A 20,793-nucleotide genomic window follows, 5' to 3' on the forward strand; every position below is an offset into this window, starting at 1 on the left:
ATGGAGGCGGCCGTCGGCGCCCCCGACGGCGGGGACCAGGGCGGCGCGGGGCCCCGCGAGGACGCGACGCCCATGGACGCCTATCTGCGGAAGCTGGGCTTGTATCGGAAGCTGGTGGCCAAGGACGGGTCGTGCCTGTTCCGGGCCGTGGCCGAGCAGGTGAGGGGCGGCGGCCGGGGCCGGCGGGCGGCGTCGACGCGGCCCGCGGGGCGGGCGCCGGGCGCGAAACTTCGGGTCCGGGCAGGGGCGTTCGCCGGGCGCGCCGCGGGGCCTGCGCGGGCCGGGCGGGCGCGGGCCGGGCCCGGCGAGGTGAGGCGCCGCGCCCGGGTCCGCGCTCCCGCCGCTCGGCGCCGGGGCCCGCTGTTGGCTCGCGGAGGCGGCGCCCGCGCGGCTCCAACATTCTTTCCGCCGCTTCCTGGACTTTGGCAGATCGGGGGTCACGCCCGCCCGGGCCGCCGCGCGCGAGGGCGAAGGGGCGGCCCGGGGGCGCCGGGCTCGGGAAACGGGCCGTTTCGGGGGCGCGTCGGGGCGTGGACGCCGCGCCGGGCTCCTCGGGGCCGGTTGTGGACCAGAAATAACTTCTCGTAAACGCCCGTTTCGGTGTTCGTGGTCGGGAGGCAGTAACGGGGCCCCCGCCTCTGGCCTCATTTTCCCCGGTTAGTGGCCAAAACCACTTTCTGACGCGCAGCTGCTTGGGAAGGGGTCGGGTTTTCTTTACCTGTGTGTGGTGTTTTGTTTTGTTTTTTTGGTTCGAGCTGATTTCGTGTTCTGTGAAGTCGGGTGTGCGGGCTCCAACACCATCCTGTCTTGAAAGGTAGCCGTGGAAATGGGTAAAAGTTCCATCTGCCTTTTGTACTTTGCTTCCCTTTAGTCCAAAATCCCTCGCCCCTGCGCGCCGGGCCGTGTCTGTGGGTGATTTTCTCGCCTTTTCCGAGTGCTCGTCCGCCTTCCACATCTGCGTTTGTGAGTAGATGTTTTACTTAGGTCTGTAGTTCAGTCCATTTCCATTCCCCCCCCCAGGTCCAAGGGCCAGCCGGTTATTTCCCGAAAGCCCTGGTTTTCACATCGGTGGCTTAACACCTTTTTGTGAAAACAAATTGGCCTAAGTGGGGCAGAGCTGTGTGTGATGTTGCCGGCTTTGTCATTCAAACTGCTGGTAAAGCTCCCCCGGTCCAGGTCTGTTTCAGGTCTTTAGATGGCTTGTTTTCAAAAGCTTAGGAGATTGCGGTGTTGCTTTGGGGATGTGTTCACACTCACTCACCTCAGTTTACTATTCGTGGGTAAACAGTTTGTCTTTTTTGTGAATTTTGTGGTTCTCCTCTCTTGCTTCCTCTGCCTCTCAGCTCCTCAGCACCTCCAGAAGGCAGAGCGGAGAGGTGGAGCTGGATTCCGCCCATTTGTCTGATATACTGTTAGCTTGAGCAAGTGTTGGGTATTTGGTAAGGAAGGAGGCAGAATAAAGGAGATCTGGAGCTGACTTGGAGTTGGATTATGCAGATCCTAATTTATAGGGAAGCGCAAAGGTGGCGTTGGATTTCGGCATTGCAGGTGGTAGATGATCCCACCTCTGGTGTGGTGGGATTCCTCTTTTCAGTGGAAAAAGTGCAAGAGCTAGTTACAGTAAGAACTCATTGTTTGACAGCAGAGAACTCATTTTGCTGGGTCTTAAGAAAATACTTCCTCCAATTTTGTGACTCCGATTTTTAGTGTACAGAACTTAGAAAACTTAATAGCTTGAAGCGCGGGGGTGGGGGGGTGGTACTTCTTCAGTAGATACGGACTGCATGTGTAGCCTTCATGGCCAAAGGCAAAGTGTGTTTGGGGAGGAAGACAAATAATTCCAACCCCAGGCTGCCCTTTAAAAGTGTGTACAGAGGTTTTCTTTTCTTTTTTTTTTTCGCCAGCAATTTCTCCAGCAGTATCAAAATAAATATCATTTCTAAGAAGGAGAGTACTTGGTGCCCCTCTTTGAGGGGTAGGGAGAGACTTAGGTAGTCTTTCCCTCCAGATTACCTGGTATAGACAGGCCCTTCCCTTTTACACTCTGGACTTGGGCCTGCAGGAGGCTTGACCTGAATCAGCTCCATGGCCATGGAACTAAAAATAGGGCGCTCTTAGAGGACTTGCTAAAGCAGTGTGTCAACCTTCCCCAGCATTTATCACTTTCTTATCCCAAGTAAAGATTGGAAAGCTGTCTATTTCTAGTTTGTTTTCATCGATACAATAATTTGCAAAGATAGGAGTTTGAATTCTTCCTGAGTGTTCCTGAATATGTATGGTGAGATATTTTTAAAAAGGTGTCCTTCACCTTTTCTTGCAGCGCTTGACTCTGAAAGGAATCACTACCCCACACTTTATGGAAGTTGCTGGGAGTTTTGCCTCTGAGTAATAGATTCAGGTTTTCTGTGCTAAAATCTTTGTTGAAAGGAGAAAAAGACGAGAGAAATACTTGTGATTGTTTTTGATGGAAAATAAGCTTCATTCATATCTGCCACCTGTTGCTAGGTAAATGGCTTAAGATTAGCTTCACTTTGCTAACGGCAGGAAAGCCCTATGGGATGACATTGTGGGTTACTCAAACTAAGAATACCTTGATCCTCCATAATAGTGTCTAATGTAGCTTCTGCGTGAGAAGTGCTGTGCTGCAAAATGCATTTGTTGAATTGGCAAAAAAACGTGTGATGGTTATTTCTATATATGGCCATTCTCTCCAGCGCTGGAGGTTGGAATGTATAAGGGTGCTTCCTAATAATAGTGTCCTGAGACAGCAGTGTTTCCTGGGTGCCATGTCTTCGTTTAAACTGAAATCAGCGAGTACACTGAACACTGCACATTGACCGCAGCCAGCTTGGCTTTGGCATGTTCAGATGCACTTGCTGGCCTGATGGCTGTGTCTGGTTCTGTGGGAATAAGTGAGCCCTGGCTGTTAGCCAGAGAACCTGTAAAATGGGCAGCTGGAGCCTCCCTTTTCCTGAGTTCACACTGAACAAAGGGAGACGCACTCAATTGGAGCTCTGACTTATATTTTCTCAGATTTTTTTATTGGGGTATATTTGATATATGACATAGTAATAGTAGTGTCAGGTGTTGAAGATAATGATTCAGTATTTGTATGTGTTCCAAAATGGTCCCCAATCTGGTTAACATCCACTGCCATAAATAGTGATGGCAACTGGTATGAGAACTTTCAAGATTTATTCTCTTAGGAGCTGTAGTTTTTAAAGTTGCATTAGTATAAACTCTCAAGGGCCTTGATCGTAGTTTGAGATGTGGTTATTTCAAATGTGTCAGGTATTCCACGCTTCCCCTTTTCAGGATACCAGGACCAAACTTCATTTGAGACACCTCATCTAGTAAATACTCTTAATCTCTTTTAAACAAGGTAGTTTGAGTTTTGGAGGCTAGCCAACGGGCATTTGATAATACTGTTACAGGGCAGGGAGAGGGGCAGCCCAAACCCCACAAACCTGCCTATTCTATATAGGGTTCTGCCATCCGCCACATCAACACAAAACATATGAGACTTTAATGGGAAGGAACTTTAATACAACTAGGAAACAAGACAGGAAAGGCAAAGAATCTAGTTTCTAAATCAAGCACCCAAAGTCACCCGTCCCCTCGTGTGTAAAACTCCATTCAAATGGGATTGGCCCAGAGCAAGGCCCCAAAGCCTGCCACAAGTCTAAAGCATCTTCCAGTGGGGACCCACAGAAAAGGGTCAGAAACAACCAGACAAGCAAAATCAAAATCAAGATAAAAGCTGCCATTGTCACCTCCCCTCGGGTCTCACCCACATCTGTGTCACCCTGTTACGACCAAAAGACAAGTGCAGTTTCTTCATGTGTCCCTCGGCTTCATGCGCCTCCTCCAGGTCACCCTCTGGCTCCATCCTGCTTCCTTCCTTCCTCAGTCTCCTTTGCAGCCTCTTCTCTTCCTGCTCAGCTCCGCCCTCCCTTGGGTGGGGCAGGGAACCTGGAACCTCCCCCTTTCCTGGGGACCACCCTGTTACAGTACTAGTTTTTTTTTTTTTTTTGCAAGCCAAAGCTTTAGAATCTTAGAGGCAAATGCCAGTAGGTTATCTTTTTGTTTAAATAGTTGTTTAACAGAAGGAGTTGAGAGGGACTGAACTGCTTTTGGTAGGGTAGTATCATTCAGGTGTTGCTTTTAGATTTTTTTTTAGAGATTTATTTTTACTTATTTATGCATACAAGATCTGGGGTGTAGGCGCCCCATGTGGGTTAGCTCCCTGGTCTGGGATCGAATTCATGCCACAGTGGCTGGCAATAGCCTGATCATGCCCAGAGTGCTTGATAGTCCCTGCGCCATCAGGGAGGCCCTGTTGCATTTAGAATTAGGGCAGAAGAGCAATTTCCAAGGCTGTTGGAGAAGGCCACATGGCCGCAGGTCTGAGTCTGCTGTGCTCCCCTCCTGGGTGCTTTTTCAAGGGTCCTGTAAACCTGATAGCTGGAGGTTTCAGCTGGAGGTTGAATGAAATGTAATGGTTTCAGCCTTACATTTTCTGAAACATACAGAAGGCAAGTAGTTCACAATTCACTGGGAAAAAGGAATCTTTTACAGGCTTATAGCCTCAAAGGTGACTCCATTTGTTCTCTTTACCAGCATGCATAGGATATGAAGCAAAGTTAACAGGGTTTGGGCCTCCCCAGTGGCGCAGCGGGCTGAGCGCAGTGCTGTGAAGCTGTCTGCAGCCTCTGTCGTGCTGGTTCGATTCCTAGCCAGCCAGGGAGATTCTCACATGGTGAGGCAGACCTCTCTTGTCTCGCCCGCTGCTCCCCTCAGCAGTGCCTTCGGTCCTCCCGTCTGCCTGTTCTGCTCCCTGCTCTGTCTCTGGTGAATCCTCTCACCCTTCCGGGAGTCTGGCCTGTACCCCAGCTCTTGCATAAATAAAATCTTCAAAAAAAAAAAAAAAAAAGTTAACGGGGTTCTATTAGCCAAGCTTTGTGAAGAGCAAGTTACAGCAGAAGACTGACTGGCCATGAGGGAAAAGTGTCCTCCATTTATAAAGATCACCTCAGATTTGTGATTTCAGTGACCTAAAGGGGAAATGTAAATTCTTTATTGAGCTTCAACGTTGGGTTGAGGAAATGCTGGTGTGTTTGTATGTGTCATGCCACTCCTGTGGTTAGAGGAAGAGGTGGGGATGCCGAACACTCTAGAAATGATAGAAAAGGAAGTGGAGGGAGACAGATGTCTATTAGCTGGAAGGTTATTTTGTGGGTGAAAGAAGGTAGTAGGTCGTAATTCAGATCTTCTTAACGACTGCCTCATAACATGTTGCTTTTTCTGTTGTAGGTGCTGCACTCTCAGTCCCGCCATGTCGAAGTTAGGATGGCCTGCATTCACTATCTTCGAGAGAACAGAGAGAAATTTGAAGCGGTAATTTATAATTTCAAACATGTAGTGCTGTCTTGACTTGCATTTACATTTTAGCCTTTAAAAGTGGCCTAATGGGAGTTTCACAGACTGGATCCTAATGCAGGTTATGGGGCGGGGGTTGCGGGGGGACTTTTATGAAAAACTGCTTTATTGAATTTAAATCTAATTATATTCAGTGGTGATATTTTTTAGGCCACTTTGGTGTGTGGTATTCCTTTATTCAGACATTGGGGAGACTTTTGTGATGGATGGGACTGAGCTGTGCAGGACGGGAAGACTGACTGGGGCGGGCTCCTTGTGTGTTGAGAATGAGCTTTGTCTGGCAAGGTCAGGGGATTGGGTGTTGTGGTTGGCAGAGTTTGCTGTGATGGGTAACTGCCTATGAGTTTTTAAACATTTCAGGCTTGGATGTAAAAAATATGCTGAGCATGGCTAATACTGAGCCTTTAATTTTATCAGAAGGAATTTATAGATTTTTAATGGTCAGGGGTATTGTGAACCATGTTTCAGAACACTGTAATTATGTAATACTGATTAATAGTTGCTAGAGTGTTGTAAAGCAGCTCAGTACAGTTTTCTCAGTAATAGCTAGTAGTCTGTGAAATAAGATGCTACAGTGACCTATTTTCCTTTTACGTTGTCAGCCTTGTATCATTCACTAGTATTGGTTTTATGACCTAGAATTATGTGATATGACCACTCTCAGTGGTTTTCCTTATAAATTGGTGAGAGAACATTGCAACTTTGCAAATATCTCAATTCTAATAGGTAGAGTTCTTAGTTTGGACGTGCTCTTGGTTTGCTGGTCCTACATTCAAGTGAACTGTTACTGTAATAATGTGACATTCTCCTGGGTGCTTGTTTCAGACTGGCAGTAATCTGTTCCAGGAAGGAGAGTTACCTGCTTCATCAGGAGTTTCAAAACCTTTTCTTATTTAAATAAAAAAGGTTATTGGGAAACTAGATAAGAGTTTGAGGGTGTGGTGGAGAAAGGGAAGGGGGTGGTCTTTAAATATTGAAGAAATTATAAGTGAATGAATCATTATTACTGGCCCGGGAGGGTAAATCACTGTTGACAGTAATGGAAATTGCTAACCTTGGTTGAGAGCTAACTATGCGCCAGACACTGTTTTAGATGCTTTACATACATTTATTTCTCCCTTATAATCTTAAGAGGTAAGATCAGGGCTCCAAAGTCCTGAGGGGGAAGGCTCACTTTCCTTATCGCAAGTACCTTCAAACAGTCTCCTGGCCAGAATTGAAAGGGCCGGCTGGAAACAGGGTTTGCCTTGCTTCTGAGAGTGCTTAGTCAGCGCCTAGACCTAAGCTCTGGATGAGCAGGACAATCCCTTATGGGATGCAGGCTGTGTCAGAATACTCCTTAGGTCTCTGCCAACTTCAGTTGGTTCTGTGGGCTGTCTTGAGTCTATAAATAATCACTTAATACAGAACAGTGGCCTCTGATTGGAGGGATATTTAGAATATGTGACTAATTTATTATGTGTATATTGAAGCTTAAGATACTTTTGGAAAATTTTATAATCTACAGTCTATAAAAGAACCTCAACCCTGCAAAATCAGTGGACATGTAAAAAAGGTTTATAGATGGGGCATGTACTTCTGAATGTTTTTAACTACCACTTCGCTAAATTAACTGGTACTAATTTAAATGAAATTGAGTGTGGTGCTTCAGATGAAAGCCTTTTAGAGCTTTCTGAACTACATTAGTGTAATCTGGATGAGAAGAAGATGAGCATATAGCTTGAATTAACTCAATTTTTTTCATGTTAAAGCTACAATGAAGCGGGCTGTTTTGGCAAAATCTTGATTCTTCCAAATATTGTCAGCATTAACTCTCATCTGTTTTTAGTATAACTGACTTGAGACAATGAATTCACATAAACTGATTTCCCTTAGCTAGGGTATCTGTCTTTAATTCTGTTACCAAATTGATCTTCAGGTGCTGCCTTTATCATGTGATTTTTTTTTTTGGTCATTGTGTCACCTGCCATGACCTTGAACTGCCTTCTCCTTCAGACTGAAAGTCCTGCCTGGGCTCCAGGCCCTCTCTAAACAGGTGCCGCTAGAGCTCTCGCTCCGCTCCGCTGTTCCACCAACTTGCCCAGCTGCTCCTGGCGGCCGGCGCCTCTCCCCCCCACACCCCTCCGCACGCCGCCTTGTCCCGCTGCCCACCCACGTCCTGACTGGGAAACCTTCCGTGACCATATTTCTTCTTGAGACTCTTTCGTATGTTTGCGGTCTTAATGATTTGTTTGTATTTTCATGATCATATTTTACATAAGCATTTCTTCCTATTACTGATATATCCAGGGTTTGTGTAAGGACTTAGTTCAGAGTGAATGTGATTTATAGTAAAGGGTTAACTTACTTGGATGTGTTCCTTACAGTCTTGTCTTCTTTTTTTGCAGTTTATAGAAGGGTCTTTTGAAGAGTACTTAAAACGTTTGGAAAATCCACAGGTATGTAGTTATCTTGTAATATATTTCTTTTAATATAGTCATACTGTTTTCACAGTTTGTTAAAATGTGAGCTTAATAGAACAGTGTATGGAGGGGCGTGTAGTGAGTGTGCCCTGTTGCCTTACAGATATGTCTCGTGTTAGGTGCACATTCTCGGGCTGGGACCTGTGTTCTGTGCTCCGGATGTTGCCTCACGAAGGACAGGGTTGTGTTCTCTTTATTTTCTTGATGGTCATGGCATGCGAATATAGCATCAAAGGCCTGAAGTAATAGTGGTGATGACTTTGAGGCTCGTTGTTGAGGGTGTTCTGCAGGCAGCTGAGAAGACCGGCTCTTTGGTGAGGCCCCATGTCCGCGATCACCTCGAGGAGAGGGAAGATCATGAGAGAGGACATTTCCCCACCAGCTCCGCAGCACAGGCTCTCAGTCATGTTGAAGTTGAAAGAGCTTTTTTTTTTTTTTTTTTGTTCTGTTTACAAAACGAATATTGTCAGAATTCCCTTTGTGGAATGTTAAGGTGTCCCATCTTCCCAGGAGAGTCAGCATTATGGTTAAGGTGACAGCGGCAGCAGCAGCAGCTGAGAAGAGGGGTGGTGTGCAAATGAAGTGGAAGGCAGGAAACTTGGGTTTGAGCAGCTAATGTTGTCTTCATTTGACTCCCTAACCAAATGAATGCTTGGTGTGGCCCGGGATTGCCAGGCACCCAAGGGTGCAGAGAACGCTGGGATTTGGATGCTGTTCTCAGGAGTTTCCTTTTAGTAGAGAAGAGCATGTACTGTAAGTGAGAAAATAACTCATGTCATAGAAGTATTGATCTGATGATAGAGGCATTCAAAGTTTTATTTCTAGCTGGGTAGGCAGAGCAAGGGTTGGAGAGTGAGTTGGGTTTTGAAGTCTGAGTAGATTCTGCATAAGAAATGCCTGGAGGGAGGGCATTCCAGGCAGTGAAAATGCGGCTGCTCCCCGGCCAGGCCACGGCCAGGCCACCGGAGGAGAGTCCCACATGGCGCGCAGAACTCTCCTGCCGCCCGCTGCTCCCCTCAGCAATGTACTTCGGTCCTTCTGCCTGCTCTGCTCCCCGCTCTGGCTCTGGTGAATTCTCTCACCCTCCCGCGCTTCTGACTGTACCCAGTGCTTGTATAAATAAATAAAAATAAATCTTTAAAAAAAAAAAAAATGAATGAGCTAGGCAGATACAGAAGGTAATTCAGTGTGAGTGGAGGACAGAGCTCGTGGAGCTGGAAACAGAAATCAGTAAGGACAGGCTGCGGCCTGGTCTTGGGCGTGTCTGTGCTCCAAGAGTGAGCTGCAGACTGCGTCAGAGTGGGAATGCAGATTTCCTGGCTCTCACTGCAGACCTGAATCTGTGTCTCTGGGCCTGGGATCCCGCAATATAGCATTGGGTAACATTACAAATCTTTTGAGGCAGGTCGTGAGTTTGTTTTCAACTGCTGTGAACTGAGACTCATACCTTGTATTTTTGTTACCGGTCTGGAAGAATGAAGGAATATTGTCTAAGGATGGCGTGGAGAGGACCTGTGTAATCTCTGTTAAGTGTGAAAAAGAAGAGTAGGGTTCTCCAATTTCAGAGTCAAATGCTCCTGGAGAGCCTTTTCTCTATAAATTCCTTCTGATCATGGTTTTGAGTGATGGAGGCCTTAAATACCATGGTCATGTTCATCTTCCTAAGTTTACATTGTTCCTTTAATTTCCAAGCCTCTTTGGAGGATTGTGTATTTACTGCTTTTGGAATTCCATAGTTATCTTTCAGTTTTAGTGCTTAATTGATGATCATTTTGTGTAAGAATGTTAAGTCCCCCCTGCTCTGTCTGTAACAGAAAGGAGGGGTGAACACCAGAGTGTTGGGAGTTGTTATCTTCTCTAGGTAGAGAGATTACTGGTGCCTTGGGCTTCCTTTATAGAAAATATAGGAATGTCAAAGACCATTAATTTTTTTTTTTAAATCAGAAAAGCCTCCATGAGTTTATTTTATAATAATTTTTGTGCAGTGGTTCAGGCTATAGAACTGGGAGATGGGATAGGGGACAAAGGGAGAAAAAAGGGCAGCACCACCTGAGTTGAGACGGGTTTGATCTGGCACCTTCTTGAGCAGAAGACGGTGTGAGCTGGCCTGTGCCTCCTCGTGGGGGTGCTGTCTGGCCAAGGTCCTGGGCTTATACTCCCAGCCTGATCATCAGACTTCCTTTTGAGATATATTCAGTACCTTCAGAATAGTTGTTTCTTCTTTATTATTAGCAACAAATATTTACTTTCATTTGTTTCTCTTTCTTCTTGGGTAACTTCATCCCTTCATTTAGTTTTCAGAGAAAGCCTTGTTGTCGTTTTACTTAAAATGCTTGTGAAACATTTACAGAAACAGAAATGTTTGTATGTTTTGCAAGAATGTATTTCTGTCAACTTTACTGAGATAAAATTGACTAAAGTTTATTGTATGTCATAACATATAAAGTGCATAATTTGATGAGACTTGACAAATATAAAAAGTTGTGTAACTACCGCCACAGCATCACAGAGGGCCTTTCCTTCACTCCAGAAAGTTTGTCACACCCTTTTGCATTTAATCCCCCTGACCCCCAACCACTGATTTACCTGTCATAGACTTAAACAACTGGAATGAAAGCGTGTGTTGTGAGCCCCTCGACACTTATCCAGGTCTGGGCCATAAGGTAAAACACATGTAATATGTGATCTTTTTTTTTTTTTTTTAAAGATTTACTTATATAAAAACTGGGGTACAGGCCAGAGGCGTGGGAGGGTGAAAGGATTGACCAGAGACAGAGTGGGGAACAGAACAGGCAGACGGACCGAAAGCACTGCTGAGGGGAGCAGCGGGTGAGACAGAAGAGGTCTGCTGCGTCATGTGGGTATCTCCCTGGCTGGCCAGGAATCGAACCTGCGCTGCAGAGGCTGTGGACAGCTTCACAGCGCCGTGCTCAACCTGCTGCACCACCACAGAAGCCCTGTAATACGATCTTTTTTGTTCATAGGTTTTGCCCGTTTTTATTAAGTTTTTGTTTTAATTGAATTATAAGAATTCTTTATAGTGAATAAAAATTCTGTATGAGATACATATTTTGTAAATATTTTCTGTAATTTGTATCTTGCCTTTTTTATTACTGTCTTTTGAAGGACAGTTTACTTTGGAATAGCTAAGAACATTTAAATTACACATTTATGATGCAGTATACTTCATTATCTATACTTCATTATTTAACACAAAATTTGTAAAAATATTTTACTCTCACCCATAATAAGGAAATACACCAAACACCATAAAAAGTGCTGAGCAGGGGGCTCCCTGCTGGTGCAAGGGGTTAAGCACCGCACTATGAAGGAATCCGAAGCCTCTGCAGCACAAGTTTGATCCCTGGCCGGCCAGGGAGCAACCCACATGGCACAGCAGACCTCTCCTGTCTCGCCCGCTGCTCCCCTCAGCAGTGAATTTCAGTTCATCTGCCTGTTCTGCTCCCCACTCTGTCTCTGGTGGGTCCTCTCAAACCCCTCCTCCACACCCCCACACCCCCCACCTCTCTGGCCTGTACCGCAGGTCTTGTATGCATTAGTAAAATCTTTTTAAAAAGAGTACTGAGTAGGTGAAAATACATATAGCCTTAAGGTGGAAGACCATGGCAGACATGTGTTTTTGTTTTTTAAATAATTTGCAACTGACCCTGGCTAAAGAAGATAACATTTTATGAAAACCTTTGTTTACTTAACCAGTCTACCACAGAATATATTTCAAAGAAAAATGGCATGTTATTCGAGGGGTAGTACTTCGTGACACTAGCAGGTGATTTTCACTTTTCTAAAGTGATACAACACCTTTTGCTTGAATTTCGTTGTCTCTGTGATCTGGCCAGCTGGTTTGGGAGAAGAATTTCCCTCCATGGGATGGTGTCACGTGCGGCTGTTCATGAGAAGCCACAATTGTTAGGCAGACGCCTATTTTAAGAAATCTATTTTGATATATAGCACTTCGTTCATTTTGAAAACCGGACCCAACTTTTAAGAACTATTAATATGGAAACTCCCAGGGGAACAAATAATCATTTTCTGAGATTGAGACATTTGTCCTGGGATCTGTCATCTCACATTTCTTTTAAGGGAAAAGTGACAACAATAATTTGTCCTTGTTATTTTTCGTGACTGTTGGCCTTAAGTCTTAACTAATTTCTCAAGTAGTGTGGGAATAGATGTGAAAGATTTACTGCAGAATGAAAGTAAAAATCCTTTAATTTCCCTCAGTGGAAATTCCCTGTCTCCACTGTCAGTTTGGGACGCAGCCTCTGTCTGGTTCCCTTCCTGGTGCACATGCATGTGAAGCATACCTTTTGTCTGTTTATACAGACAGGATTAATTTTACTTTTTTAAGATTTATTTTATTTATTTATGCATATGACAGCTGGGGTGTAGGCCAGAGGTGCAGGGGGGAGGAGTGATGAGAGGATTCACCAGAGACAGAGTGGGGAGCAGAACAGGCTGATGTACCGAAATCCACTGCTGAGGGGAGCAACAGGGAGACAGGAGGGTTTGCACCATGTGGGTAGCTCCCTGGCCGGGGATCGAACTCGTGCTGCAGTGGCTGCTGATAGCTTGATAGTGCTGAGACTTAACCCCTTGCGCCACCAGGACTTGACTTTCACCTTCATAGTGTGAGTGCTCCTGCGAAGTCAGTTCATGCGGGTCGTCCTCACTGTCTGCAGTGGTTGCATGGTGGTGGGTCCCGGGTGGGTTGACTGTGATCTAATTATTCCTTTGTTAGACTCTTAGGGCTGTCTTTAAAAATTTTTAATTAAACTTATAAATGGCTACAGTGAACCTCTTTGGCGATCTATACTTTCGTGTGCATATGAAACACTTTTTGAGGATGGAGTTACAGAAGTTAAATAGCGCTGGCCCAGAGAATACGTGAAGATGGAAAGTTTGGCACGTGCTGCTGGCCCTTTCCTTCTGAAGACTTGCGGGTGTTCCTGGAACTTGCACGCGTTCCTGCTCACCTTTCAGCACGGCTGCTGGCGCCCCGCGCTCTCCCTTCCTTTGTGGAGATGCGAATTCTTTGACCTTTTTCCTCCTTTCTGTTCCCCGGGTTGTGCTTGCTTGTGCACAGCATCTCGTGTCTGGGCACCTGCTGTGTGCCAGGCTCTGTTCTGGGTGCTAACTTGGAGGCCGCAGTCCTTCCCCTTCAGTGGGGTCTCGGCGTGGACTGGCATTTACTCCCTTAGGGTTTCTGCAGCGGAGACTTGGGCTGCGTTTTAGTATACGAGAGCCTGTTTGATGGAAATGTTTTTCTAGCTCATTAAGCATGATATGAAGGCATCTCTTCAGTGTTGTATAGAGGTATCTGTCCTGGAAGAGGAATTAGACATTTAATGTGCCCACTTGTTTCTTTTCAATACAGGAATGGGTTGGACAAGTGGAAATAAGTGCCCTTTCTCTCATGTACAGGTAAACACTGTAGTAACATAAGTGAATTTAAAATATGGGAATTTCTATATTAAAATGGTTAAAATAGCAAAGTAATTTTATACCTTAGCTGTAAAGCATTTTTCCTAAGGTTTTGATTTCTTTTAATTACATCAATTAAATTTTGACATTTTTATTAAGACTGAGAAATTTCAGTTTTCGATATTTTTGGAGAAATTTTTCCACGCTTATAAACTATATTCTGAAAACCGCATGGAGAAATTTCTCAGACTGGTGGCCTTGAATGACCACTGGAACAGAGGCCAAGGTACATAGTACCTGTTCTGCTGCTTTTGCCTGATAGAGGAGCAGGCAAATGCTTTTTTAATTTGGAAATTTCTTTATAAATTCCACCTAAACAATTTTTTGTGATTTTGAGGTCTCCTTTTAGAACTAATTAAGAGTAACTCCTTTCAAGTTACTCTTAAGCAAATTATTCCTATACAGTTTTTTAAAAAAGTTACTTTTATGTAGGTATTTTACAACTTTGTTATTTCATTGTTAAGTTTTGCTTAATGCTGTAACTCCATTGCCTACAACGTTGCCTGGCACATGAGGTTCTGGACTGTATGAGTGAATGACCAAATGAGTGATTAAATCTTAATTCATAAAACATATTCCATCAAGAGTAATTTCCAAAATGTTATTTTCAGGAAAGATTTTGTAATTTATCGGGAACCAAATGTTTCTCCTTCACAAGTAACTGAAAATAATTTTCCTGAAAAGGTAAGCATTTTTCTAAGTACTTCCAAAGGATTTACGAAAAAGAGCCAGCCATTCTTTTGCCAACCTTGAGCTATGATTTTTGAGTGACTTGGAATAGTTGTCTAATAGTTATAATACCAGGTTTTTTTTTAAGTTAGTCATAGAGTAATTATTTTGTATTCGTTTTGTGTACAAATTACTGTGTCAAACCTTACAACATTTCACTAGAGGGAAAATAAGACATACTATTGTATAGGAACTGGACTTCTACTGTTTTGTGTCAGTATAAACATAGTACAGTTGTTTCCGCTATTTCATCTAGAAATACTTTGGTAATTATATTTCCCATTATAAAGATAATTTACTAAGTAAGTACATTATCTAGTCGAAAAGCAGAAACTACAAAGTTGTGATGCCTAAAAAGGAGAAAAAACTCAGCTATTTCGTTATAAGAAAACTTTGTTATAATTTGCTGTCTGAAGTGTCTTGGCCAGCTTGCTTCTGGTGGTGTGAGGCTGGGGAGGTGAGGGAGACACACTCTTCATAGTAAGGGTGTGTGGGTTTCTAGGGTGCTTGGCTTTGGATCTGGCCTTTTTGCTGCAAAGTTTGGAATATACAAAGTTTGGAATTAGTTTCTTTTTGTGTGAATAATTGACTATTTGAAGAATACGTAAATCTGTATGTCAGAAAAAAATTTACTTTTGATTATTTTGCCTTACAGAGATAAGCGTTAATAAGGTTTTGGAATATTTTCTTACAGATTTTAGCTCTAGTTCTTTCAGTCATTGTAATATTGCTTCATATACTTTGTGTTATCTGTGATCTTGTATGTATTTCCCCTAAGTCCTTGAGAATTTTCTGACTTAGTGGGTTGGTAACATTACAACATGTGGATGTACCTTAATTGGCCACGTTGGAACCTTAAGTTTCTTTTAAAATACTTCTATTGGGAAAAATTATACTAGTAATTTAGAGCTATTGGAGAGCAAGTTGCTATGTAAATGTCATATGAGGGGATGAAAAGGATTTTTTTTTCCCTTTCAGGTATTACTGTGTTTTTCAAATGGAAATCATTATGATATTGTCTATCCCATAAAGTATAAAGAGAGCTCTGCTGTGTGTCAGTGTAAGTATCTGCCTGTGTCTGTCATAGGAGATTCTATTTCTAGGCTTTGCAGTCTTAATGTAAACAAGTAAGGGCAGATATATTTTATTCTGTTGCATATGAAAGAATTTCTAAGAACCTTAGATTACCAAGAATCTTGTCTCTATAATATTAATTTGTTACAGTTTAGAAAAAAAAGCAGATAGTAAGGTTGAGTTAGATTTTTAAAATACCAAGTATTTCTTTCCTCGATAATTAATTTCAGTAATAAGGGTTTGTGTTTGTTTAAAAAGCCATTGGTGTAACTTGCAAATGTGACTGTTCACTGAGCATATGCTGGTCTGGCTCCAGAGCCGACTTTCTTAACCTGGTGGCTGTGGGGCTGGTGTGAGCATTGGCGAGGGCTAGTAGTGTCCCTGGCTTTCCCGCAGTTGGCACTAGTCCCTTCTCCCCACCATCGTGACAACCGGAAATGTCTGCAGGACTTGCCAAATATTTCATGGAAGGATAAAATCTCCTAGGATTATAAAGCTAATGAGTATTACTGCTCTAGTAGTTCCTTCCCATCTTTATCTCCATCATCTATTTCGACCACATACCTGCCACTCCTACAAATTATCAGTGTATATAAAAGATTTTTCCCCTATTCTTAAACTGTGGCAACCAGCCAAGAAAATGCAAATTAAAACAAAAATTGTTCTGTTTTGAGATAATGAAAATCTGGCATCACATCTCCTAGGTTGTGTGCCCCCCCCCCCCACCTTTGCCAGTCAGAGTGTGAACATTTTAGCTTTGGGGGGCTCGCCCATGGAGCCTGTGTTGCCTGCGAGCTCTGTCTGTGGCCTGAACAGAATATGGGGTATGAGAGAGAGACCCTGTGAGGAGGTTGTCTCTTTGGGGACGCATTGATGGGTGGGTACCCACTGTGAATAAATTCTTAGTGGTCTTATCATTAAAAATAAAACCAAAGGAGAGTCCGAATTCCATGTGTAGTATGTTTTTGTAAGTTCTTTCTAGCCCCACAAGGAAAGCTAATATCTTTTCTGGCTATTTCAAGGTTTCTTAAAGTTTTCTGAAAGTTGGGCGCTTGTCTGACATCTCAGAGTCATGATCCCTCACCTGTGCATCCAGAGTAAGGGGCTTTGCTGTGCTGGGCTTGAACAGATGTGGGCATTGGCACAGTTTGGGGCCTTTGTTCTCTGCGCGTTTGTTTCCCAGTTGGGACACCTTTGTGTGTTGTTTGTTTTCAGAAAGGCATAGCTTAGGATTTCAGAATTAGCGCATAAGTTTTAGTTACTGTCTGTAGCTTTCTGACCAAATTATTGACCATAAGATGTTTGTAGGTAGGATTTTAGAAGCCTGGGAAATAGTCCCATTTCTGTGATCTCTTCCTGTTTTAAAAGTACCTGTAGTCAGTTTTGCCTAACCTCTCTTTTGTTAATTGCAGCTCTCCTTTATGAACTGCTATATGAAAAGGTATTTAAAACTGATGTTAGTAAAATCTTGATGGGACTAGACTCGTCTGAAGTAGCTGATGAAAACAGCAGTGAAATATCAGACTCGGAAGATGACAGTTGCAAGTAAGAACTTAAGTCCTAAAATGCGTTACTAATGCCATACAAAGGAATAGTTCTATAAATATTCTGCATGGAGTTGTCTCACATACTGAGGTAATATGATATTCCTAAAATATAGCAATCTCCAGTAGCAGTTTCTTTATCTCTGTCACTGATTTTACCTAGTTTCTTCTAGAAACTGGAATTCTTGAAAATCCATGTTTTTTGTTGATGAGGAATCTGTTCCTCTGCAATGTATAGATGCGTGTCGGTAGGATAGATTTCATGAGTCAGATTTAATTCATCAATTGTTCATCTGTTTGGTGATTGAAAAAAGTGGCCATTCTGATTGCCTTGACTATTATTTTCTTCCTTAGATAATGTCACCTGTTTTTCTTTTGAGATAATAAAAATTCCCGAGTGGGGGGCATAGTGTGTGGACAGCACCTTTTGAGTGTCTGAGGTGTGTTTTTCTTTAAACTGCTTAAGGTAGTTTGTAGGTACCATATCAGACATACATTCAGTCATTCAATAGTCATGTTCATCAATATTACGGAGTTTACTTTGTTTTTTTAAGAACCAACTCCATACTTTCCCACTGAATGAAGCCAGAAGTTTATTATTCCTCATGTGAAAGTATTCTACTTGGTGTTAGATACGGTGAAACTAGGGGAAAAAAATAAAGCCTTAGGATATTATCTAATTCTTTATTGACTGCTTAAAAAAACCTTCTTTAATCTATAGTTCCAGGCATCTGTTGAATTAAAATTTTCTGAGCCCGTTTGAAAATTTGCTTTGCTGCCATTTCTTTCTAAGGAATTTCTAGGGAACAAATGAGTCAGGTCAGATTCATTTGCTGTCATACAGTTAGTTACTCCTAGAATACACTGACTTGGCGTAGACAGAATTTTGCTTCCCTGGTACCTGTCTGTGAAGTGAGAGTGACGAGCTGGTTAGGACTTAGCACCTGTGTTGGTGCAGAGGGACTTGGGCACCCACCACGTGCACTTCAGTTGCTGCTGCTGTTGATGGTATCAGCAGCAGGTTGTACATCTGGAGTGGCAGTGGCAGGTGAAGTACAGAGTAGGGGTCGTGAGAGTTCCCCAGGGGAGATAGGCTGGCTATCATGTCAGTGCTGCTTTTTCTGCTATACTGTTGTATATGGCCCTTGTGATACGGAAATCTTTTAAACTGACTTTTCATTGCATAATTAAGATTTGTTTTCATTTGTGTTATGTCTTGGCTCAGAGAGGACAAGTCTTCAGTTAGGGGAAAATGTTGCATAGCTCCGGTAGGGTGGAAGGCATAGTGTGGTGAGGAGAAAGACTGTCATTCTTATTGGTCAATCCTGAATTGTTGGGAATTATAGGTGCTTTTTTATGTCAGGACTTTATATATTTGCTGCAATTCAAGGTATAAACTTGGAGATTGTCCTGAAGGCTGATGATCTATTTACTAATGAGGGATTGTGGGATGGAGAACACAAGGCCGCCTCTTACCTCATGTCCCTGTTAGCACTGAATTCCAGTCTCGTGGCCACCCCGGTCTTTGCACATGATGTCTCCTCAGCCTGGAATGACAAGTAGCCGTATGGCTTGCTGTCTCATCATCACTCATTTTTTTATTCAAAAAGACATCTTCTCAGCAGGCTCTTTTCTCATCCAACTTTTTATTATCTCCCCCGTTTTTCTTCCCACAACACTTACCAACAATAAACATGCTGATAACTTAGTTTGTATTTGCTCTCAGTGGATTATACATTTGGATGTACAATCTTTCTTGACAATTGAGCCAGTAAGAATACTGTCAAGTCTTAGACTAATCATGTATGTTTACACATACACACACACAGATTTACACATGTGCACTCACACTTGTGTCATTCAAGCTTGTGTGGAATGTGTCTTTGACTTTTTGGAATATAACTGACTTGAGTTTTTATGTGAGGTTAGAATAAGTTAACTGCATGCCAAACACATTTTTGTGTTCTTAATTATATTTATTCCTTTGTAGGAGTAAAATCACCACTACTAATGATGTGAATGGACTTAAAGCGTTGTCAAGTGATCAGGTAATAGTTTAAAAATGGGTTTTGCTAGCTCTTCAACATAAGAAGTTATGTGAATTTTGTGCCTCCCCGGTGGTGCTGTGGGTTGAGCGCAGCACTGTGAAGCTATCCGCAGCTTCTGCCGCACTGGTTTTGATTCCCGGCCAGCCAGGGAGAGTCCCACATGACGCGGCAGACCTCTCCTGTCTCGCCTGCTGCTCCCCTCAGCAGTGTGTTTTAGTTGCTCTGCCTGTTATGCTCCCCGCTCTGTTTCTGGTGAATCCTCTTACCCTCCTGCACCTCTGGCCTATACCCCAGTTCTTGTATAAAAATAAATGAATCTTAAAAAAAAAAAGTATGTGAATTTAAAATCTTAAGTTTTTTTTCTCTTTTTCTGGTACTTTTTTTCCCTTGATACATTTTCATGGAGTCAAGGTCATTTAGTGAATTTGTTGGTGACTTCCTAACTTTTGAAGTGTTACTCATTTTCTATTATATGTATCTCAAGTCAACATGTTAAGACACTTTTGTGCTGATCCTGCTTCCTGGCTTTGTTTGTTAGCAATCGAACAGCAACGGGAGCACTCACGGCCTGCCTTTGCCTAGAAAGGTTCTTAAGTCACTCAGTCCAGCAGTGTATAGAAATGTGGAGTATGAAATCTGGCTGAAGTCTAAACAAGGTGAGTCATAGATCTGCATTTCCCATCAGTGCTGTGTGGTACTTGAGAATGATGGAATCACCTTCTCGTTGTCCTCTTTATAGCCCAGCAGAAGCGAGATCATTCCATCGCGGCCGGCTTGCAGTACGAAGTTGCAGAGAAATGCCACGTAAGTCATTTGTGCAGAGGAAAAGAGGTTTTAATTGGAGCTCTTCATTCCAGTAAGAACCAGGAACACTCAGCTCAATTTCATTGTTGTTAATTTTAGATTTCAGAATATATTTTATCATGTGTACATTTTAGTGTTAAAAATATTTAGCTTTTTGACCCATTTGGAATACATATATCTAAAAACTAGGGCATCTCATCACATGATCTTTAAAAACAAGTCAGTCTTTGGAACTACCTGCTTCAAGGAAGTGGCAATAACATTTTAGATCCGATGTTTTCATGACAATTGGCAAATGATTTACTTAAATTGATTCAAACTTGACAAGCTGGGTAAGTTTTGTTTTTGAAAGCCACCCTGGAAGTTCTTGATATATATTATTTTTTCTCACTGAGGGAGAGTGAAGAATAAAGAAGCAGTTTTGTGTGTACTTTGAGTGAGCAACTGCTCTGGGCCCCAGTAGCTGCCTTAGTGCTAAAGAGGGAAGTTAGATTCCATTACTGTTTCTTAACTTGGAGTGATTTTCTACTCCCCATCCCATGCATGCCCTCATTAGCAGTGTCTGCAGAAATACTCTGTTGTCACAGCTGACCAGGTGCTTACTGCCCTTTTGTGGGTAGAGCCCAGGGATGCTGCGGGCCACCCTGTAGTGCACAGCTGCCCTCCATGCCCTGGGGGCCTCTCTGGTCTGAGGGTCAGTACCGTCACGGCTGCAGAAGCTAATGTCCCAGCTTCCTTTTTCTGTTCTCTGTTTATGAAAAAATATTTCCAAAACAAAACCACTCAGTATACAAAAATGTTGTAATTTAGAAGATAATTCATATAAAAAATGGGTTTTCATCAAAAAGTGTTACATTTTAAAAACTGCCTTAATATAGCCATTGATGGTCACTTTTCTTGACTTGTGGAGGAAACAATCATTTTATTTGTGATCAAATGGTTTGTGAAAAATGTGACTCACCAGGATGTTTTCTGGGCATCTGTGACTGACTTGATCTCTAGACCTTTGAATAGTTCTGATTCTGGGGTCTTTGAAAGGAGAGGAAGTAGGACATGATTCATTATTCCTCTCGGCATTGTCAGAATTGGGTTCTAGTTGCAGGACAGAATTGTCAGTGATTTGGAAGACTTGTAAGAGAGCAAGAGAAAACTAAATCCAGGGTTTGCCCTGCCTCTCCGGGAGGTCAGAGA

General features: G+C 43.0%; 1 protein-coding gene across 1 annotated transcript in view; it reads left to right on the forward strand.

The window, feature by feature from the left end:
- Positions 1 to 20,793, forward strand: part of OTUD4 (OTU deubiquitinase 4) — a 37,786-nt gene continuing 16,993 nt past the window's right edge. Inside the window, 10 exon segments of the mRNA XM_037496238.2 lie at positions 1 to 159; positions 5,314 to 5,397; positions 7,827 to 7,877; positions 13,297 to 13,343; positions 14,015 to 14,087; positions 15,111 to 15,192; positions 16,619 to 16,751; positions 18,741 to 18,798; positions 19,337 to 19,454; positions 19,538 to 19,602. Of these exon segments, the coding sequence (XP_037352135.1) occupies positions 1 to 159; positions 5,314 to 5,397; positions 7,827 to 7,877; positions 13,297 to 13,343; positions 14,015 to 14,087; positions 15,111 to 15,192; positions 16,619 to 16,751; positions 18,741 to 18,798; positions 19,337 to 19,454; positions 19,538 to 19,602 (870 nt within the window).

Source organism: Talpa occidentalis, unplaced genomic scaffold (assembly GCF_014898055.3).
Source record: "Talpa occidentalis isolate TD23 unplaced genomic scaffold, MPIMG_talOcc4v2.1 talOcc4.8, whole genome shotgun sequence".
Classification (NCBI taxonomy): domain Eukaryota; kingdom Metazoa; phylum Chordata; class Mammalia; order Eulipotyphla; family Talpidae; genus Talpa; species Talpa occidentalis.